Source organism: Odocoileus virginianus, chromosome 24, assembly GCF_023699985.2.
Source record: "Odocoileus virginianus isolate 20LAN1187 ecotype Illinois chromosome 24, Ovbor_1.2, whole genome shotgun sequence".
Lineage (NCBI taxonomy): Eukaryota > Metazoa > Chordata > Mammalia > Artiodactyla > Cervidae > Odocoileus > Odocoileus virginianus.
The window spans coordinates 19,141,221-19,165,437 of record NC_069697.1 but is presented as its reverse complement, the minus strand read 5'-3'; the positions used below and the strand labels follow the sequence as shown (position 1 = coordinate 19,165,437).

At 35.6% G+C, this 24,217-nt stretch overlaps 1 protein-coding gene across 2 annotated transcripts in view; it reads left to right on the top strand.

Annotated features, from left to right (window-relative positions):
• The first annotated feature begins 736 nt into the window (after window positions 1-736).
• Window positions 737-24,217, top strand: part of DCN (decorin) — a 36,272-nt gene continuing 12,791 nt past the window's right edge. The window contains exons 1-5 of one of the 2 annotated variants that reach the window (XM_070454316.1): window positions 737-1,082; window positions 4,908-5,154; window positions 16,233-16,345; window positions 22,599-22,812; window positions 23,611-23,724. In XM_070454316.1, coding sequence (XP_070310417.1) covers window positions 4,941-5,154; window positions 16,233-16,345; window positions 22,599-22,812; window positions 23,611-23,724 — 655 coding nt within the window. In that variant the 5' untranslated portion in view covers window positions 737-1,082; window positions 4,908-4,940. Of the gene's footprint in view, window positions 1,083-3,992; window positions 4,164-4,907; window positions 5,155-16,232; window positions 16,346-22,598; window positions 22,813-23,610; window positions 23,725-24,217 lie in introns of those variants that run through there. The other variant, XM_070454317.1, reaches the window with a different exon arrangement.

Here is a 24,217-nt window from a genome sequence, read left to right as displayed (position 1 = left end):
AAGTCAAAACATAGAGACACTCAGAGAACTGACAGCATCCAGCAAGGGAATTACAAAAAGTCAAAAAAGCTTTCACTGGCTGAATAAATATCTTTCCTTGTATTTGCACTTTCTTTTTTCTATTTACTGAATTTGGAAAGAGCCATAGACTTTATTGCCTTTTCAAATTCTGGATTATATAAAAGTATAGCCTACAAAAATAAAAATTTTCATATACAGACTAAATTAAATTGTGATCATCTTCTAGTATCTATGTGCTTTATTTAAAAAAAACACGCACAACTGGTAGACAACAAGAAAGGTTTTAAACTATAAGTAAGGAAAGTAATAAATGGTGTGCTTTTCATATAAAATCATGGCTTTCTTCCAGGGAACTTTAGAAATATGTTCAAGATATATAGAAAACCTCCATAGCAGAGTACTTGAATTTTTGAATTTGCACAAATAGCCCAAGGCAAGTAAGAATCTGAATGAGTACTCATTTATTTTCATAGCCCACACTTAAAATAATTTCATTCCATTTGCCAGACTTACACATCCTGAAAGCAAAAAAAAAAAAAAAAAAAAAACAAACAAAAACTGTCATTTCGGAAGTATGATAAATGTGACTCATAAAGAAGACTAGAAAGAGTGGATCAAGGAGTAGGGTTGGGGGTGGGGAAATAAACCCTTTAGTTACAATTTCAGGGAAATGAATCGACACAATGAAACAAATTCCAAGTCAAGTTGCTCCACTACTATATTACAGAAGCAGTTTAGAATTTTAAGCAGATGCAAAAGGAATAAAGCATTTAAATGGGGAGAAAAAAAGGCCGATAAAGTTTCTGGCTACAATACAAGAGACATATCATTACCATATGATCTAATGTGGGTGTCAGCCGGATTGTGCTCATTGAGGGAAACCTTATTTTTTAACTGTGCTATGGAGTAGAAGCAGGAGGTTTTCAACCTAGTGACGGTCACAGAGCAGCACCTTCCCCCTCCTCCTTTCCACACCTGCAAACTCTTTTGCTTGGGCTGAATATTTAGTGTAATTACATCTCAGCTTTGAGGGCTCCTGTGGCAAATCCCCGGATTAAAAGGTATGGTTTTCAATAATTGTCCTGAACTCTGCTACAGACTAATAAAACTTTGATCAAGTTGACAAAAAAGGAATTATTTGGTAAGAGAAAAAGAGGAAAAAAATGTGTACTGAACTTTTAGTAATCTTTATGCAGTGTTTTAAACAAGTATTGCTTGAAAAGAGAAACTAAGTATTTGGTAAAATGGTTGTAATGCATTGTTTTAGTTCTTTCTCTCTTCTTTGCAAAGATGTTTCTTAGAGAAACTATAACCTAACACTGACTCTCTTTATTGATATATTTTGTGTTTTTACTAATTAAATGTTTAGGAAATGTTTATAGAAAAGTATTCTAGACTGGCATGCTATTCATAGTTGGATTGTATATTTAAGAATTTATTCTCCTCCTGAATTCTTGTATACTTTAAGAACTTTTAAACTTCAGAGAAGTGAACTTTGGTGATTAGTTATAGACATCTAGTGTATATTTCTACAACTTAGAAAATAATAGAAACTGTCATCAGAGAGGTGAAAACAAACACTGACTATATTTATGCTGATTATTAAGGACCTAACTAAGATGATCTCACAGTTAGCTACATAGTTACTAAAATGTAAAGAGACTCTGCCAGAATTTTTGCCGCAAATGAAATTTTATCATAAGATACATTCATTATAGAATGAAAGTGTGGGTTATTTTTCTTTCTAATTTCAAAACAGGGTAACATGATGACCACTGATTAAGTGGGCTCCCAGTGATATAAATACCTGTGGCTTTTTCTTCAAATCGCTATTTTGACCAGAAAAAGAATCAGATGCCTCCTATAGCACCCCTTATTGATAGATGGATACTGCTTTTACTGTTTACTTTTAACTCATTTCTATTATTATTGAGGTTTTTAATTCACCCAGTGCTGGGGCGGGGTGGGGGGGGGCAGGTAATTTGCTCTGCATTTATAGCTTCACTTATCTCCTGAGGTTTAAATTTTGACTTTGAAATTCACACCAAAGGCATAAATGACATCATACAAATTGATCTGAATGGTATAATTTAATGGGATGTCATTTAAGAAACCTAAAATTATTATTTTTGATAAAAACATTAAATTATGGCAATGAACTTTAGTGAAGTAGTGACATTCTTAGCAATTAGCATTTAGGAAATAGGCATACATTTTGAGAATACTTAAAATGGTTGAAATGAAATTTTAATAGTATATCATCTCATAACAGTCTTTTTGATGTCTAAATGGGCTACTGATATAGGTTTGTTTGTTTTCCTGATTATTAAGAAAGGAAGGAAATGATAAAGAGACTATCACTATCAGTAGCCTACATTAATTATTTTAAGATGCTGTGTTCTAAGCATTATGATACTAATCTAAAAGAAGTTATTTCATGGAGGAATTTGTGCAAAATACCAAAATACCTGGCCATATTATTTTCCCCAGGACATTCAGGGTTAAAATGCACACCCACACACACACACACACACCCACACACACACACACAAGAAAATGATAAGTAATGGAAGCTAAAAGCTGTCTGTCTGAGTTCAGATTCAACCAAAAAGAATATTGTGTAGAGAATTGGCAACATTTTAACAAGAGTAAACAAATATAAATGATAATATTCCCCTGAGCTAATATTTAATATTCTGTTTTTAGGATTAGTGAACCAGGCATTCTTTTTTTCTGAAGAAAAGATCAGAAACAGACATCTGCATTAATTTCTCATTGCTATTTATTAAATCTGCAATTAGTTTGCTTCATTTTTTTCAAAAATTGTAAGACATGAAATATGCAAGGCTAGCAAACTTGTGGTAAACCGTAAACATTGCATTTTAATGTGAAACAGACAGAAAACCACTCCCTGAGATCCAGTCCAAGGGAACCCTGCCAAAACAATAGGGTCTCCTTTAAAAGGCAATGCAGTAACTGAGTGGGAATGGGTTTCCAGAGAGAATCTGATACTGAATTTAAAGGGGCAGTGTGAATAATAATCTTCATGGTATTATTTTAAAGTCTGTATGGTATATTTAAAGCCTGTATTGCATACTGTTGCCTTTGATGTGCTTCAGTAATAAATATAAACTAAGAATAAAAGTATAAGAAATTTTAAAACACTTGTTTCCCCAAAGTGGATCTAGACAAAGATTTCCAGAATATATATTAAGGTTAGCACATATGAAGACTTATATTCTCTGTATTGCTATCATTTGGATAGTGACTGGAAATAACGTAATTAAAGATGATGAGACTAAAGATAATATCTACAATGTGTTTTGGGAGTATTTTGAGCAGTTTTCATGGAGTTTGAAAATATATATAACAACTCAGACTGTTCTGTCCATGATCAACTACTTTTCATTATTCAGATTTATTAAGATTTTGTTACTCAGATTCATTTAGTTCACTTCAGCCATCTAAACAACCAACTCAATAACAGAGATGTATATATATCTAGAAGGGCTTGTTAAATGAATGGATAAAAATGGTACAGATGTGTTGAAATCATATTTTTATTTGTCAGTTTGTTTACAAAATAATCATATTAGTAAAATTAGATAACATATGTCATATAAAAATCAGATAGGATTTTCCACATGTGTTTACTGGTTTACACAGTCCTTAAAAAGGATTCATTTGAGAAACTCTCCAGAAGATTTATGTTAAAAACTGAATCATGCTTGTACCAAGTTCAGGTTTTCAATTTGGTATCTTTTTTATGCTAGAGATTTTATATTGAAACAAAGATAACCGTATTTTTAAAAATCAAACTTGGTTGCTTAGAACAAATGGAATGACTTGTATTATTAATAAATTGACGGTCAACTGAGTCATTTATGGGCAAAATATTGTGCAAGGCCCCGGTACAGAACAAAGGATAATAAGACACGCCCTAAAGGAGTACATCTTCAAGTGGGGGAGCAGAGCAAGCACGCAAAACAAATTACAATATAATGTGATAAGTTCTTTAAAAGAGGTAAGCAACGTGCCTTTGGAGCACAGAAGAAGGAGAACGCAGCATCCTGCCTGGATGCGCCAGAGAATACACAAGGGAAGCCCATTATCTCATTTAGCCTTTGCAACTCTCTCACAAGGTAGGTATTTGAAATGGTGATTAGCTTGGAGTGTCAGGGTTGAGGTGGGGACTGGGAGTAGAGAGAAAATGGAGAGGAATATGGCTTATTATCAGTTGGTGTCAAACGTGCATGGTCTTATATGCAACCAAGGGGATGGAGACCTTACTGGCAAGCTGTGAGAAGTCAGCAAAGGATTTGCAGTAGAAAATTGATACAATGAAATTGAATTTTTAGAAGATGACTTGGGCAGCAGAGTGGAAGATGGCCTGGAATGGAGGAAATACTCAAGACTGAGACTATTTGAAAGCTCTTGTTCAGGGAGTGATGAGAAGGGTCTGGACTGGGATAAATGCAGTGGGATGGAGAAATCAAATTGCCTTCCAGAGATATTTCTGAGCAGGAATTGGAGAACGCTCATGTGTACAGACAAAATTGTTTAACTGTGGCATGGCTTGTGGCCTTGAAAATTCCAATGTGATTTATCATCGCAACAGTTTTGCAGCTTGACTATATAATCTATGGTCTTAACTCAGACCCCAAATTCAACGAAGCGATTCAAACGCTATTTAAATTTTTCTTCATAAGTAAATAGTGCAAGTTTATCTCTACTGAACCTTATTACCTTCCAAATATATTTCTAATGTTCTGCTCCTAACAGTACATAAAATATTACTTTTTTATGCTTTTTTCTATGTGAACTCCACTTAGGTAACGCATACACTAGGCAAGGCTACTCTTCTAAACCTTCCGCTTATTTCCCAGGTTCCTTGGTTGTGAAAATATACCAGAGAAATCATGAAGGCAACTATCATCTTCCTCTTGGTTGCACAAGTTTCCTGGGCTGGACCGTTTCAACAGAAAGGCTTATTTGACTTTATGCTGGAAGATGAGGCTTCTGGGATCGGCCCGGACGACCGCTTCCATGAAGTTCCTGAATTAGAGCCTATGGGCCCAGTCTGCCCTTTCCGTTGCCAGTGCCACCTGCGAGTTGTCCAGTGTTCTGATCTGGGTGAGTGGGATGCAGGCGCTCTATCGACCTCATCTGCTTTATTCATGGGAATGGCTTCCCTGGGAGTGCAGCATTTTCAATTTCTGCAATTCCAAATGTGAGACACAGTGCCACCTAATGAGGAGTAAGGGAAGGAGAGTAGGAGTGAAAGAAGCAACTTTGAAGTTAGGGGACTTGATTCTTTTAAGTCAGAGAAGCATCACTCTGCTATCTTGGACTAAATCACTAAAAAAAAAATGTTTTTCTGAGCTTCATGGCTCCCCTTATGTAAAATAAAATTTTGAACAAATAATATCTTGTGTTCTATGATTCCAAGGTGGTAGATTATTTTAAGTCTGTGATTTGCTCCCATGAAATCTTAGATATTAAGAAAACCTGGGTGATCTCTCTACTCTTGGCTTAGCCCAGATAGCAGGGTTTGAACAAAACTGTAAAGTATGCAGTGTTATCAAAAGCAAACCCAGTAAAGTTTTAGAACAAAAATTTATCTTTCAAGTACCAAAATACTCTCATAATCCCTGGGTCTTAGTTTTGCCTCTGCCTTTGGAATTTTGTAATCTAGCTGTTTATATTCTTTAGAAAGTTTCAAAGAAAATCTTTATAACTAAGTCATGGTATAAATATTCAATATGATCACGAAGCCTATATCTTTAGCCTAACACTGCAAATGCATTTTGATTTATTATCTTTCAAGAAAAATTTGGCCTGGGAATTCCAAGAGCCATATACTCAGAAGATAAATCTCCAGAAAGTTTGGAGCCCCAACAGATGAGCCAAAGGGGAATGAATTTAGCTTACATGGCAGCTGATTCACATTCCTCTTTTCTTTTGGTTCGTTTTCTTAGTGGAAAGAAAAAAAAGAAGGAAAAAACCTCACAGGATGATTCTGCCATGGAGCATTTCCTTATAGAATAAACCCCATAGCATTGTAGAGTACTTATTTTAGAAATCCTATAGTTATTCAGAATATGCTTTTTAGGGGTATTTTGCAGGAAAATGTGCCACTAACTCCTAGAGCTGGAATAAACACATATAGGAACCCAGGAAAATATGAAGCATGTTAAATAGTAACAGCTGCTGAAATACAAACACTTTGAGCTAGATTCTTTGATACTAACATGTACTGTACAGTCATTTAAACCCAAATAAAAAATGTAAAGGGAGATTTTTAAAAGGCTACAGGATAATACCATTAGATTAATTAATTATTCATTCATTCAGCAGATATTTTTAGATCTTATAATGTGTCAGATCTGTTCTGGGCCCTGGGGAAAAAGCAATGAGGAAGACAAGTATGGTCCCAGTTCTTGTGGGTCTGTTATTCTACTGGTGACGATTTTCCTTTTCTGAATTGTTTATTCGAGACAAAGGGGATTAAATTATTACCAAATTCTACAGAAACTTTTTTAGCATCTAGAGATTGTCCCCATAACTGGTTTAGACAAGATATCTAAAGAAGAGAATAAACATGTGATGGATATACTGGTAGTAAAATTTTTCAAATGTTGCAAAAATGGCTGGGGTTCTTAAGAAGTGTGATGAAAATTGAATCTCACTTTTCCTGAGAACAAGTTTAAAAGGATCCATAATTATCCCTCACTACATATATTATCAACAATAGACTTGATATTTTTAAGGAAGATGGGTCCAATCACTTCACTGAAGTTTTTTTTTTTTCCATATATATAGTTTTACTTTGCTTTCTTGATAAATAACTCATAAAGCTTGACTCTGATGAAAGCATTGGGACAGTTGACTAATTGTCTATCATGAAAATTTCCCAAGCCTATTGTTCAAAACTAACCAGAAAAAATGTAACCTTAGGAAACATCAAGATATTGATGTGGCTGTTTCGTGATAGAGTTTCTTGGTTGTCCTTGAGATTGTTTTGTTTATTTTGTGTTGTTTTCAAATGAGACAGTTTTCCAAGTTATCTTTTTCTCTAAGATCCCAGAGAATACATTATTCCTTTAGGCTTACTGATCTTATTTACAGAAGTAGCTAAGATTGAAATAATGATTCATTTTGGGGAACCATGTTTGAAGAGGAGCCCTGAGTTCTAGTGAGCAATGAATGGTCTCCTATAAGTTACTTGTAGTGTTTTTTAATTTCACAGATGAGTAGTTAAATATATATTTAAAAAATTGGTCATGAATTTTTAAAACAGAAAATACAATTTTTTTAAAAAGGAAAAGCAATCCACTTGCCTTTAAAGAAAACACTGTATTCACATTTTCAACTACAACATAGTCTCTGCTCCCTTTATGATCGTGGTAAGCTGTTCAGAGTCTGAACATTTTCATCTGCAAAGAAATCACAGTCCTAAAGATCCTATTATGTGTGTGAAGTACCTGGCCCATAGTAGAGGTTCAATAGGTTTTGTGTAATCATCATGTGTGATGATTACATGGAGTAAAAGATGAAAGAAGCATAGGAAAAAGCAAAGAAGAAGTGGACAATCTCATTCATAGTAAAAGCATGCGTGCTAAGTCACTTCAGTAGTGTTCAACTCTTTGAAACCCTATGGACTGTAGCCTGCCAGGTTCCTCTGTCCATGGAATTCTCCAGGCAAGAATACTGGAATGGGTTGCCATGCCCTCCTCCAGGGGATGTTCCTGACCCAGGGATCTTGCATTAAGTGGTTCTTTACCACTAGCGCCACCTGGGAAGCCTAAAATAAAGGCAATGCAGTTTATTTTTTAAGTTCTCTAGTGAGCTGAACTACTCTTGCCTGAAAAATCCCATGGACAGAGGAGCCTGGTAGGCTGGCAGTCCATGGGGTCGCTAAGAGTTGGACATGACTGAGCGACTTCGCTTTCACTTTTCACTTTCCTGCATTGGAGAAGGAAATGGCAACCCACTCCAGTGCTCTTGCCTGGAGAATCCCAGGGATGGGGGAGCCTGGTGGGCTGCCGTCTATGGAGTGGCACAGAGTTGGACACAACTGAAGCGACTTAGCAGCAGTGAACTGAACATGAAGCTTGAATTATTATCCTTTGTTTTCTTCAGTTGGTAAGCAAATAAAAATGCAGTGCAGTTTGGGATAAGAAATGTGAGTGCTTATCATATAAACAATTAATATTTTCTTAAGGATTATTTTTACCAGAGCTTTTAATGAACAGGGAGGAGCTTCAGTGTTGAAGAACAATAGTGCTTTGTCATCTTATTATCCAAATAGAGTTTAATGTAAGCAAACATTTCTTATTAAAAATATCTGATTATTTTGCAGTAAGAAGTATTTCTGACAAAGGTAAACAACATATCTTTAAACAGTTCTTTCAAAGCTGATATGTAAAAACTGTGAAATTAAAAATGAATAATCAGCCCATGGGAAACTTGAAGTGTTCAAGAAGACCCATTGACTATTTTAGTTCCTAGTTTCAACTTATCTGAATAGTATTATCATATGTTTTTCTACAGCATGGGGGATTGAAAAAGTAAACATATATTTTAGCCTAAGAAAGTTATGAATTCCCCATTGATATTGACCAAATTATTTGGTTGAACTTGTATTTAACTTGTGATTTGAACCATAATTTTATGAGACACATATTATTTTCATTATCTATCCTTTTAAGGCATAAAAATTCACTCATAATTATAGCATTTATAAAAATATCAATATAAAAATCAATGTAGGATTAGCAAATTCAGAAACCTATGGATTTCCTTAAAATAATAAGCCCACAATGTAGCTCATTCTTGTCAGATCTTTTGAAAAGATGCTTTATTTTACATACCTAGTACCTTAAGGGAAGACAGTTCTCTTACTTACTTTTTGGCCCAGCCATTCATCTTTGGATCAAGTGTCACCAAGAAGCATTATTTGGTACTTTCATCTCATTTATTAAAGACAGATCATCCCTAACTGGTGAAATAAGCATAAGTATTGTTTTTTTGACTATTCTTCCAAATTAAAGCAAAGTTTATTAAGATTTTTATTATAAACAACTTTCAAAAGATTTGAAATACCCTTAAAAACACTTGATTGTGGAAAGATCTTGGTCACGCAGTTCAACATCTCTGAACTCAAGTTCTGCTTTACTATTTATGGTAGCTCAAACAGTAATGAGTCTGCCTGCAACATAGGAGACCTGGGTTCAATCCCTGGGTCGGGAAGATCCCCTGGAGAAGGAAATGGCAACCCACTCCAATATTTTGCCTGGAGAATCCCATGGACAGAGGAGCCTGGTGAGCTACAGTCCATGGGGGTTGCAAAGAGTTGGACACGATTGAGTGACTAACATGGAGACTGAGACCTATAACGTTGAAACTTTCAAAGCCTGTCTCTTCACTGGATAAATGGGAATATCACTTCATTAGGTAAGAATAGAAAATATTTATACAAAATATATTTCATAGTAAATTTTATGTTCCGTTTACTACTTAAGTAAGCTAATAACATGAGGCTATTTCTCATTATGGTCTTTATTTTTATATGAAATTAAGAAATACTAAGTATATGGCTTGCCAAGCTGGATACAAAATAGCACCTTTTTTCTGCTCTCCCCCAAAGAAAGCCATATCACATCCATATATAAATAGGCAAAAATTAGAAAATTATATAATTATCAAATTAATATAATTATCAAAATAATATTCTCCAAAGACTATTCCTTTGAACTAAATTGGTTTGGTTGAGTAGAGAACAATAAAATGTTTGGCTATTTTATAATCATAAATGATTCACGACCTATATAATTATATAGGCATCTTCTCTAAAGAAGATGCCAGAAGGTGGAACATTTTATTTTTCCAGGCAAAAGCATTATGAATAACTAATGTTTTTAAAATGTACCTCATAATGCAAATAATATTTTACTTGTCTAAAATCTCAGGAAAATCTACAGCCCTTTAAATTGCATAGTTTTCTTCTTTTTAAAATCATTTTGCTTCAGTTAGGAAAATTTTGTCAGTGGTCACCACTTGAGACTTAGATGCCACAGCATCTAAGGGCAAACTGGTTTTTTAGAAGCAAATCTTATATATGAGGTAAATGAACCATTAGACTTCTTCCATGAAATCATTTGGAAGAATAAATTAGTCCTCTTTGTCAAGGGTCAGAGAGAATGCTGGAAGCTTAGTTGCTTTCATAGTTTATGTCTAGCTTCACATCAGCAGGGATGTGGGATGACCCTCATTCAGAGTTTCAGATGCATCAAAAGGGCATCTCTAAGAGGTGGTACAAGCAGGAGGCTGGGCACAGAGCATGCCCATTGCTTGCCTAAAGCAGTTTGGGGTAGGAGTGGAGTATGACAGATCTCAGATGCAGCGAGAGGAACGCTCAGGGATGACCCAGATAACCAACGCCTCCGACTCAAGGGGTTAAAGAGAAGGAGGAGGAAGAGAGGAGTCAGAGAAGGCCAAAGGAAGCATCTGTCTCCTTGATCTGACTGACAACTAACATATCCCTGGTTTCCTTCTAGTCCCAGAGGGGAGAAGGAGGCAGCTGTGTGGGATCAAGGCATTTGGTTAGACTGCAGCTGTGATACATTCTCCTCTGGAAGATCATTCCTGGCTCCAGAGGACAGGATGGGAATAGGTTAGCCAGAATATCAATTTCCTGGATGAAAGAGGAAACGCAGAAGACCCTCTAATCTTAATTTTCTCCTTCAAAAGAGTAGCGAGAAAATTATATATTTCTTCGAAAATAGGCTTAAAGGAGAATTAACTCAGTTTGCAATCCAGTCTTAATAAAAGGAAGAAGCCCTGTAGCAGCTATACTGTAATACTTAAGATTCAATTAACCCTTGACTTAGTCTGAAGATGGTTTTCAGGCAATTTCTACAGCTTGTCTACTTCTGTGTTTTCACTGTAATCTATATTTGCCTTGATGACTACAATAATCAATTAATTATATTTAAATAGATGATAATTATTCATTATCTTTAATTATCTATTTAAATATATACTTTCAGGGACTTCCCTGGTGGTCCAGTGGTTACGACTGTGCTTCCAAAGCAGGGGGCAAGAGTTCAAACCTTGGTCTGGGAACTAAGATCTCACATGCTACACAGCATGGCCAAAAAATAAAAACAAACAAACAAAATGTAATTAGGTTGTTATATAAAAATAAGTATCTACTTTCCCTACCAGAAGAAAAGCATGGTGATAATTTATCTTTTGGCCTTCCACTCCAAAAAGTGCCTTATACTTGGTAGGTTCTCAAACATCAGTAAATGCTTGATATGAATAAATTAACATGACTTAGTGCTTGAATGAGTGCTTAATTCTATTTTCTTGACTCTTGGAAAGAGGGTAGAACATGACTGACTAGAAATTAGGAGTCATGAAACTGTAGTGTATCCTTTTTTAATCTTTTTGAGGATGACCATAGAACCAGGAGTGGACTTCCCAGGTGGCTCAGGGGAAAAGAATCTCCCCACAATGTGGGAGACCTGGGTTCAACCCTTGGGTCAGAAAGATCCCCTGGGGAAGGGAATGGCAACCTCCTGCAGTATTCTTGCCTGGAGAATTCCCTGGACAGAGGAGCCTGGCACGCTACAGTCCAAGGAGGTGCAAAGAGTAGAACATGACGGAGCGACTGAGACACACATAGAACCAGGAGTGGGTTTCCCAGGCGGCTCGGGGGTAAAGAGTCTGCCTGCCAAAGTAGGAAATGCAAGTTTGATCCCTGGGTCAGGAATATCCCCTGGAGAAGGAAATGGCAATCTGTGCCAGTATTCTTGCCTTGAAAAAAATCTCATGGACAGAAGAGCCTGGCAGGATACAGTCCACGGGGTCCCAAACAGTTGGACACAACTGAACACACACACACACACACACACACAAAGAATCAGGAAGCTCAAACTTTCCTTAAGTTATTTGGAAAGAGAATTAAATGAAAGGGAAGTTTTAGTATTTCTGAGTCCACTGCCATCAGTGTTAAATTGCCATTTTTAGAAGAGGGAAATGTGCATGCCTTTAGCAGAAATGTTTTTTGATGGACCTGGGACTCCATTATATTATACTGGTCATGTGTCAAAACTAAGTGTATCACCACTGTCTTGATTATTACCTTGGAGACAGAAATATTAAAAAAGTGTTGGAAATCAACGAGAATAATCTTGCAGTTTGGACCCCTGCCACAGGGCAGAAAACAACAAAAAAGGCATGGTATTTTAGGACATCCTGGCCTTTGTCCAACAAGATGTTTACCAGATTGCTGAAATTTACTAGCACAACAATACCATTCATCACTGAGACAACTAGAAAAAAAATACACTTCTTATTTGCCTTTATTTCAGAAATGATTTCCTGGTAATATGTTAAATAGAGTTTTATTTACTTTAATTAATAACCCAATTTTACAGAAGATAAAGTTTCCTTTACTGAATTTGGAAGAGCAACTAAATAATTCAGTCTAGGCTTGAAAACAATTGTGTTTTAACAAAAGATTTAGAATTCTATTAAAGAATGCTCATTGAAAAATAATTAGATTTAGGAAACCACTTTGTTCCTGTTACTATTTTGAGTAAATATTACCTCAAAACTAAGTGACTTAAAAATAATTTTATTTGCTCATAATTTAAGCTACAGAAAATTTGAGCAGGGCTTAGAAGGGCTGCTCTCCCTTGGGGTCTGTTAGGCATTTGCAGTCAGGTGGCCGCGGTTTTCCAGATGGCGCTAGTGGTAAAGAACCCACCTGCCAGTGTAGGAGATATAAGAGATTCGGTTCCATCCCTGGGGTGGGAAGATCCCCTGGAGGAGTGGAGAGCAACCCACTCCAGTATTCTTGCCTGGAGGGCCCCACGGCCAGAGGAGCCTGGCGGGCTACGGTCCACAGGGTCGCAGGCAGATGTGACGTAGCACGCATGCGTGTTGGCTGAGGCCATAACCGTGGTGAGGCTGACCCGGTGTGGGTCACCTCAAGGCAGCTCGCTCTAGTGACTGACAGTTGGTGCTGCTCTCGCCTGGGAGCTCAGCTCCTCTGTCAGCTGGAGGGTCTTCAGGTGGCCTCACCAGCACAACGGTCTCTATGTAGACAGACTCAACTTACATGACCCCACACTGTCCCCAGAGAAAACATCCCGGAAGAACTGGGTAGAAACAGCCTTTTCTGACCTAGTTCCAAAAGTCATGCCGTGTCACCTTCACCACAGCCCTTAGTTCTGAGAGACATCATAAGGCCACGCCAAATTTGAAGGGAGAAGAATTTGACTCCATCTTTCAATGGGGTTGGACAAGTGTGTATTGATAAGAATATGTAAGGATCCCGAGTTTCACAAATAAGACCAAATTTGGAGCAGCCAAATAATTACCTTTTTTAAAAAGAAGGTATATTTTAAATGGAGGCAGGAGTTAGCCTCACAAAGGTGTATGTGCACATATATATGTATATCTGATAATTTATATTAAAACCAAATTTCCAAATAGGTTGCAAAAACCAAATAACCAAATTTCCCTATAGGTTTCTGATTTTGACACCGACTGATAAGAACATCATCATAGAGTCTACCTGATCAGCATTTAGGAATCAAAGACTAGCTGATATTTAATGGTCCTTCCCTTTGTGACATTCTAAGAATACATAGCTAGGATTATTTCCCCTTTGTATTCTTCCTGTAATTTCTGAGTGAGCTTAGTTAGCACTCTGATGCCTTATCTAGCCCTTTCAGTATGTTATTGAGTCTGATGTCAGAACAGTTCTTGTTAGGGATACAAATAGGGATGACAGGAAAAAAAATAATATCCTGTTGGAAACCAAGAGAATAGTCTTTACACCTACATTTTGTCACTCCAGTTACATGAGCTTGTTCATATCACCGAACTTTTTCTAAAAACCTTCTGAAAAAATGAAATTATCATATTGCCTTACCTATTTCATTTGATTGCTGTGAGATGAATGAGGTAACATATTTTCATTTTTTATAAATTGTAAAGCTATGCAAATATAAAGTTTTAATAATAGAATACAAATCTCTTAAGTCCCTCAAGTGAATATAAATTTTCTAGTAATTCAGAGATTGTAGGGTTATGATTTTAATCATTAAGATGACTCTCTAAGAACTAAGCTGCAAAAGCCACAAACCTGATTTTTTTATGGTAAATCATCAGGGGAACGATGTATATAATTCATCCCACGTAATTTTTGTTATTATAAAATTCTAGAATGACAACATAAGTAATCAAAATGATCAGCCATCCAGATATATCATTTTTTGTCCACATTTGAAATGAACCTGCACTTTGGCACTGAACAACTGTTAAGGCAGTTTTGACACTGAACACTAGAATTCACATTCAACAGTGTATAAAAGTAAGCAAAAGTGGGAATTAAGACTTGGACAAAGAAGCCCATGAAGTAATAATAAAATGTAGGCAGTAACTTTTTTCCAAATGAAAGGAAACATGTCTTTTCTTCGTTAAAGAACACTAATTATCAAAGATTTGGCAGAAGTCTGACACTCCTTAATTGCATGAAATTAGCAAACTGACATTTCTGAAAATGGCAGTGATCATGAGTGTATAGTGCAGTTAAGTATCCTCCTACAAGGGGGCTGTTCTGTGGTTTGCTGTTTGTCACTGAAAACACTTCATTTCTGTTATTCCTCTGTGAACTATTTCCGGAGTTAGTTGTTAGAATATATTTATGCATGTGCAGAATTACCTGCATTTTGATGTTCGAATTTATAAGCATAGCTGATCACTGAATTGGAAACTATAGACTTCTTTCCACTATCATCAGATAGTGATAATGTGAAAAATTCTTCGGAAAGAAAGTAGAAGTTGGTGATTTCAGATACATTTTCCGTAATTTCCAAGGAAATATGAAAATAGAAATATGGTTACCTTGATAATCTACCTTCATATGCTTATGTATGATAAAAATCAAAAAGATATCTTCCAAACCTAGTTATTATATACCCTGTTGTAATTTTCCTTTTAATTGAAAACTGTAGCTTGAATTCTTTTTTCCATGAGAATTTGGGCAATTTCTATCTTGTGCCTGATATATCCTCAGGCAGGGCCTGCCTAATGAATTAATGATGTCTAAAAATATTCACTAAGCCTTTATTGAATGAATGAAAGAATAATCTTCAGCACTTCAAGTTACAGATATAATGAAGAGGTTAAAAAGCACTTCTGATTTGTTATACAATCTTAAAATATTAATATGAAAATGTATATGAATTTGAGTTAATAAAATATCATCTTATATTAATATGGGACAAAGCCAATGGAAGAAAGCAAGGCAAAAGACCTCATAATTTAATATTATCTCCATTAACATTCATCATGATAATTTATTTTAAATGCCATGCCTTTTGAATAAAAGCAATCTATCCTTATACATCTAGTGGAATGACTATGAAAATGTCTTTTTAATGCCATAGAACATTTAGTTTTTCAATGTATTTGCATTCATAAACTAAAAACTCAGTCATTTAGATCCAAATTTAAAGTCTGAAAGTAATGCTTTGTATAATACAGTTTAGAGAAGTTACAATCACAAATTTTATTCATTTTATTCTGATTAATAGTCATAAAATTGATACTGTTTTGTTAATTAAAACTGAAAGAACCATTTTCCCAAAAGCTTTGAATAAATTTTCAAGTGTTGACACAATAGCATGGTTACATACTCACATAATTTTAATTTTATATGTAGATCTGCGATAGTGTTAAGTTTATCAAAAGAATATTTGATGATTTGGTTAAAGTTCTCTACTGAAAGCATGTTTATATAGAAAGGTATAGATTTACAAATCACTTCCACTTAACACTTATCAAAGAAATGACTCTCTAAAATAAGAACAATGAGGTGAACACACTGTGTATGGAGACATTTGAACCATACCTGGCAAACGATTAATTTTTCTTTTATGCAAAAGAGTAATTACATGGGTAAATAGTGTGCTCTGTTTATGATTTTTTTAAAAATAAATCCTTAGACTTTGTTAGAAAAGGTAAAGCAGATATTTTAAACAACAGTTGATATAATTCCTGGAAGAAGACAAATGTGCTAGTGGAAAACTATCACTGAAACACTACTATCTTTGTAAACGCATTCTTTGTGACTCTGTGCTCATGTGTCCCTTTTTAATGACTGCATGTTGCTTTTCTTCCCCTGCTAGGTCTGGAGGCAGTGCCAAAAGACCTTCCTCCCGATACTGCGCTGCTGGACCTGCAAAACAACAAAATAACTGAGATCAAAGATGGAGACTTTAAGAACCTGAAGAACCTTCATGTAAGAATTGCCATTTTCTTGAGCTATAACAAGATCTGACTCAAAGTATTTTTGAAAACAAAACTTAGGTAAGGTCAAGAGTGCTCTGTGCTAATAAATAAGCACATAAGTGTTTATTAAATTCTCTTTTTAGGGAGTGATGGAGTAGAGCATGGTATTAACCCCTAAAAATCAGAGCCAATTTTCTCACATATACCCCTATACAGGCTTCCCTTGTGGCTCAGTGGTAAAGAACCTGCCTGCCAGTGCAGGAGACTTGGGTTTGATCCCTGGGCAGGGAAGATCCTCTGGAGAAGGAAATGGGAACCCACTCCAGTATTCGTGCCTGAGAAATCCCATGGACAGAGGAGCCTGGCGAGCTACATTTCATGGGGTCACAAAGAAGTCAAACATGACTGAGAGACTAACCACTGGCAACAACACCTATGTAGCTTTAGTATTTGCATTCTAAAAGATACATTATATCTTAATCTTCTCACATTTCACTGATAAAAATCTTTCTCTTTCCAATATCTTCCCGAGAACTTATTTCAACAGTGGAACAAAGTGGACTGATCTTAGTTTATTTCATTGTTCTGTTTTCTTTAGGAGGCTCAAGAAACATGGGTTTGATCCCTGGGTTGGGAAAATCCCCTGGAGGAGGGCATGGCAACCCACTCCAGTATTCTTGCCTGGAGAATCCCATGGACAAAGAAGCCTGGCAGGCTGACTCTGTCCATGGGGTCACAAAGAGTAGAACACAACTGATTGAGCATGCACGTGCTGAATTCTTATCTGTATCTGTGTGTGTATTCTGATTTTTCACTTCCCTCTAATCTAGTATAAGGTAACACAGTCTACCAGTCAGGATTCCAGCAGAAAAGGGATGTCACGATCAAGACAGTATGTACTTATCAACCTTCAAACAGCCAAGATGAGAAAAGCAACATTTACCCAGTAGGAGAAAATTTACCAGATTTTAAAAAGGAAGCAAAGAATTTTTCCTTGACACAGTTAATAATAAAATGACATCATCAAATTACTGAAGTAATATAGGCACATTATGATATAAGTAGTGAATATTATGGGCACTAATGATGAGAAAAAAAAAGACATGTTCCTACATCAGGTTACCCAGATGGTGTTTTGAGATAATATGAGACAAAAGGGTCATAGAGGATTAGCAGAATTTTGAAAGGAAGAGAAGAGTTTTCTGTGCAAGAGGAAGGAAAGGCAGAAGAAAATGATCAAGAGACAAGAATAGAAGATGGCTAAAGTGAAAGATACAGACTCCAAAATAGTGGAAGCTGAGGCCGGAGCTGGAGATGAACCCTGGACCAGTGGGATCCTTCTCCACTGACAGGATACAGGACATGGGACCCTACTCACCTTCCTCTATTTCCATGTTCTGATTTCACTGGGAGTGAGCTGATGCAGATGCCAACAAAGTTTGTTAGTGATTATTTAAACTAACTATTGAACAAGTTAAAAGAGGCAATAATAAAAAAATGAATATATTAGCTTCAATAAACAAAAATATAAAATGCTTCATTTTATTTGCATAAATTTACCCTCAAGCTACTTTTTAAGAAAGGAAAAGTCTCTTGATCTCAACTTCCTGTTTGTTTAAATGTTATCTCAAAAGTTTGTTTAAACTCCTCATACCTTAAATAAGAGATACCTAGCTCTGTGACCTTCTCACTAAATCTGATGTTTGTAATAATGTGTTCTTTTTTTGCCTGATCCGCTCCTAAGTATGTTTTTAGGCAATTTATCATCTTGGCAATCCCTTTCTTTCTAATTTAAAGTAAATACTGAAAGAAGAGAGAGAGTTTATTAGAGCTTCTAAACATTTAGAGGATGTTAAACAGCTATTTTCCTCTTACTCTTTCATTCATGATCATTTCTATCCTTGTTATTATGCAAATAAACATCGTAATTTTAGCAAGGAAAGCCACCCTTGAATGAGAAGGGAGAGAAATAAAAAACTAAGTATTAAAATGGAAAGGATTTAAGAGAAAAATTTTGCTTTATTTCCCTCAGTCAGTCAGTTGCTCAGTCGTGTCTGACTTTGAATTTTTCCAGTTTACAATTGCGCCTCACTATGAGCGGTACGTACTGCTTGAGAGTAGCCGTATTCTTATAAATAGCATAAAAATAAGCAATTATTCTATAAAATAATGGAAAGTTAAACATTATAATCCAACATTCTATGTACTTCCTTTGAATTAAAGTTTAGCTGCATTCTTGCTCAGTTGCGTCTGACACTGCAATCCCATGGGCTGTAGCCCACCAGGCTCCTCTGTCCATGGGATTCTCCAGGCAAGAATAGAAGAGGGGGTTGCCATTTCCTCCTTCAGGGAATCTTCCCAACCCAGTGATCAAATCTGTGTCTCCTGTGTCTTATGTGTTGGCAGGCAGATTCTTTACCATTGAGTCACCTGGGAAATAAATCTAGTAAAAAACTTTTGTTTTAATTAAAGATGAACAAACATTGTCAAGAATTGATAATAGCAAACATTTGTTCTTTTTTTGGATTTAATGGATAGGTTTTTTTTTTTGATTGAAAGAATCTTTAAATTCTATAGTGCTTTAATTTTCAAAAAGCCAAGCACTTGTTTAGTCATTACTATGGGGCTTCCCTGGTGGCTAAGCTGGTAAAGAATCCACCAGCAATGCAGGAGTCCTGAGTTCAATCCCTGGGTTGGGAAGATCCCCTGGAGAAGGGGATCTCCTGGCTACCCACTCCAGTATTCTGGCCTGGAGAATTCTATGGACTGTGTAGTCCATGGGGTGTGCAAAGAGTCAGACACAACTGAGCGAATTTCACACACACGTACTAAGCACTGTTTCTAATATCTTGTATTCATTAACTTATTTAATTATTATAATTGTTCTAATGAAGTAAACACTCTAGATAACACCTTAATACAGATGAGGGCACACAGGCACAGTGCGGTTATGCTACTTGCTTATTGTCACACAGCAAATAATAGCCAGAGCTTGAGCCCTAAACTCAGGAGCAGTCTGGTTCAAGTCTGTGTACTTATCATTGTCTGTAAAAATGATAACAATAAAATTCCTTAAAACAACCCCTCGTACAGTATGAGCCCTACATTAGTGGCTTTGGGGAAAGTTGTACATACTATTAATTTGGATTTCAACATTTTTCCTTTCAATTTTATTGAAATATAATTAATATACAGCACTATATATCTTCACCAGGGATACTCTGATGACACAGCCAGTAAAGAATCTGCCTGCAATGCAGGAGACCTCGGTTTGATCTCTGGGTTGGGAGGATCCCCTGGAGAAGGAAATAGCAACCCACTTCACTATTCTTGCCTGAGAAATCCATGGACAGAGGAACCTGGTGGGCTGCAGTCCATAGGGTCACAAAGAGTCACCTGAGCGACTAACACTTTCACTTTCATACAACTTCAAGGAGTAGAGCATAATAACTTGGCATACATATATTGTGAAGTGATTACCATAGTATGTTTAATTAATATCTATCATCTCATACAGATATTAAAAAAGAAGAAAAACAGATGTTTTCTTTGTGATGAGAACTTATAGGATTTACTCTCTTAGCAATGTTCAAGCATACCATACGGCAGTGTTCACTATTGTCATTTTATACATTGCATTCCCAGTACCTATTGGTCTTAAAACTGGAAGTCTGTACCTTTTGACTACTTTCTTTGATGAAGGTGGTGAAAATGCTTTTACTCCTCCTTCATCCTATTTCTATTGCCAGTCACTTTTTCATCATCTCTCCCCTACCTACCAGGCTACATCACTTTTTCTTTAGTTACAAAGAAGTAGGTAGTTCTGATTTTTTGAGCCTGTGCTTCACTTTTAGGTTAAATGGCACTCAGGGCATTTTCTGATCCTCAAGCAACAGTGCCCCTCCTAATCTGGCTTCTCTCAGCCTGTTATCTAAATAATGATAGTCCATTTCTGCTTGTCTTTCTTCTTTTCATCAGCTGATCTCCTGAACAATATACATGGTTTACCTTTGACTCTTTGGTTTATCTGGGCTTTGTCATTAGTCAGTGTAATTAGTCCATTTTTTGCCATATAACATTTGCCATATAATTTTATAAACCATGCTTTCCTAAATACCTATCCCTGTGTATAGAAGTAATGTTAGCTATTCTCAGCAGTACTAAATATACAAGTGACTTTTTTCACATGTGGATCTGTTTTATATGAAACTCTAATTTATACAGGTCTTGGAAAAGAATCTGCCTAGAAGGCAAGAAACCTGGGTTCATTTCCTGGGTCGGGAAGATTCCCTGGATAAGGGAATGGCAATCTACTCCAGTCTTGCCTGAAGAATCCCACGGATAGAAGAGCCTGGCGGGCTAAAGTCCATGGGGTCACCAAGAGTCAGACACAACTGAGCAACTAACATTCCACTTTATATCATGATGATCAAAACTTGAAGTTTATTTATTTTTCAGTGGTGATTCTTCTTGCTGGACTACAAACAATGCTATTTGAAAGTTACTTTGCAAGAAAGCAGTCTATATACATGATTGATTTTTTTAGTCCTCACAACAAGCCCCTGTAGGTGTTATTATTATTTCTGCTTTACTGAAGAAATAACTAGGGACAAATGTCACACCACCTCCAAAATATAGCAGCAGTTATTACTATAGCATACTCACTAGTAGAGACATTATCTAGTTATTATCTAGTAAAAGAAGCGATATTTTATTATCTGAAATGGCAGGTAATACATCAGCAGGTTGACTCTTCATAATAGGTTTCAACATTCAACATAAAATAAAACATATTTTTCAGACCAGGTTTAGTGCATTTAATTATATCAGACTTTCAGAATTTCCTTCCACAGTTGGCACTTAAGGACGTCCTGTGTTTATAATTAAGCATCCACCATTTTGACTTTTTTAATGATGCAAGTCCTCTCTTCTGTCCTCTAGCTCTGGCTTTTACTGATTTTTCTGGACATTTTGCTTATTAATATCAATTTCCTAAGACTTTAACCTTCATTTTTTTTTTAACTTTCTGTAATAGTTACTGAAATTTCCTAGGATTTTATTTTAATCAAACAATTCACCTGTTAGGAATAGTTAAAAAGATTATTAACTTATTATTTGTAATAAGTTTTAATCAAATAATGTGAACTACATGAGAATGTACATGGGTTATTAAACTAGCTATTACCTTCCAAAAATAGTCTTACATTTTTGAGATGGAAAGTTCCCACTCTTCTATTCCTCTTGTTCCTTTCTTGCTGCTTTACATTTTCACATTGCCTAAAAACAAACCACAATTGAAAATAGAAGTTTCTTAGATCTTGATAATATTATCCTAAATTCCTTATGATAAGTCAACAAGTTGACATAATGCCGTGTGGTTCTGTATACACATAGATCATTGGAAGATAATTGAGGTAGTCCAAAAGTAGGTGTAGCAGTATCTATAGTATAACAATAATGGATTACAAGTAATTTCCTACATTAGGAGAACATAGAAACACACATTTTAAAATTACAAAAAATTAACATATTTGACTACATAAAACCATTATGTGCAAAATGAGCAAAAGCAGAAGGAAAATATAATGTATCCATAAATCATTTTTTAAAATACATTAAACATTAAGAAAAATGAGAAGTTTTGTGACCAAGCAATCCTTTTCCTCCAAAAAATAAAGTAAATGGCAGTAAAAGAAAAGGAAATTTCTTTAACCTCTCAAGAGACAAGGTAATTCAAAGTAAAGCAATGAGCTACAACATAATGTGTTGATTTGCAAACTTTTGGAAAATGATTATATCACATTCTTCGAGGCTACAGGATAATTTTGCTCTCTTGCATTGTTGGTGATGGTATAAATTAGTGCCACCATTTTGTAGTGGATTCCATGACAACAGCCAATGAAGATGGACTTACAGGTTGAAAAGCTGACTGGAGAATAGATGTCTATGGCACTAGATTCTTTCCAGGTGACTCTAGGAATTTCAATATTTTGGAGCATTTATTGTTTAAAAATTAAATATTCATATCTCTGTATGTATAACCTGTATTTTATCAAATTTCTCTCCCCTTTTCTCCTGATGTTCAGATTCTCATGTGCTTTTCAAGTAATCAGATCAGTTTAATTTTTTTTCCAATTTCTTCTAATTTTGCAGATTTCTCTGCTAGTCCCATAAATGGAATGAAATTACACACTTGCTTGACATACATATTTATGTGTGGAAAGTTCTGGAATTAAGATGTTCCTTTTGTTCACTATCTACAGACACTGATTCTCATCAACAACAAAATTAGCAAAATCAGCCCTGGGGCATTTGCCCCTTTGGTGAAATTGGAACGACTTTATCTGTCCAAGAATCAACTGAAGGAATTGCCAGAGAAAATGCCCAAAACTCTTCAGGAGCTGCGTGTCCACGAGAATGAGATCACCAAAGTGCGAAAGTCTGTGTTCAATGGATTGAACCAGATGATCGTCGTAGGTACAGATATTCTTATAGCTCTAAAACCAGGATTCAAGGTTCACCTTAAGAGATTACAAGTAAGCTTTAGCTACAGGAAGGTAAATTAGCTAGAATTTACAGCTCTTAAAGCATGTAGAAATAACAGTAGCTAGGCCAGGAGAAATGGGTATTGAATGTGTGCCTTACAAAACTTTTATTCTTGAACTTGAGGATCTGAAAACGTAGGAAGAAATCTCTAGGCTGATGCTACACTACCTACTGCAGGCCCAGGATGCAGGATGGAATTAAGCTGTGCTTAATTAGAGATATTTGGAGAATACCTTTACATTATTGGAATTTAGTCTGAACATCTATAAATCATTTGCTTTAAATAATGTGTTCTAATGTTTTTCTCTATGTGTGATAAAATATTTGTCATATTATAATTGGCTTACAAAATGCTAGATTCATATTATTTAAGAGTATTTTAATATATCTTAGTAATTGCCCTATAACAAGTGTGATTTATAAAAACTCACTTTTGTTGATTTCTAGGCAAACCTGTGTATGGACCTTAAGTAATTTTGTTGTTATTGTTTTTTATATTATTACTTTTTCCTAAATCATTTTTGTTGATGTTATTGTTTTTGGTTGTTTTAATAAGGGATACTTTTACCACATTTTGCCATCCCTTTGAGACACAAGCCCTTTATTTTCTCTTTTGTATTTTCAGTCAAGTTGTTACTGATCCAAATTTTTCTTGTTGAGCAGACACTACTCTGGCTTGCAATTTCCTCAGGTTGTCCTCTGAAAGTTTTGCACTTATTGCATTTGTAGAACTTGGCACCAATCCGCTGAAGAGTTCAGGCATTGAAAATGGAGCCTTTCAGGGAATGAAGAAGCTCTCCTACATCCGCATTGCTGACACTAATATAACCACCATCCCTCAAGGTGATGAAAATTCTTTTTTTTTAATATATTTTGTTTATTTGATATTCTTCTTTAAAAAAATCAATTTATTTATTTTGACTGGAAGCTAATTACTTTATAATATTGTAGTGGTTTTTGCTATACATTGACTTGAATCAGCCATGGGTCTTCAAAGCAATTTGAATATCTAAATCCAAAAGCTTTGGCACTAAAAAAACAAAATGGCTTTGAAAATTTGAATGGTGACTCAAGTGGCCAACATCATTTCTAGTAAATTCTCTATCCCTTGAAGTGTTCCAGTAAAACTAGCTGGCCACTGGGCCATCCAGGCTGATTGTAGAGAAGGCTAGACTCTTTCAGCTATAAAGATAATTACATCTAATGTAAGATGCAAGTTAACACACAATTATTTTAAATTATAGAACTGTGATATCATAAAGAAAAGATTACAGTTATTTAAAAAAAACAGACTGCTTTTGTAGTACTTTGTTTTAAAAAATGATACTATGGAAGA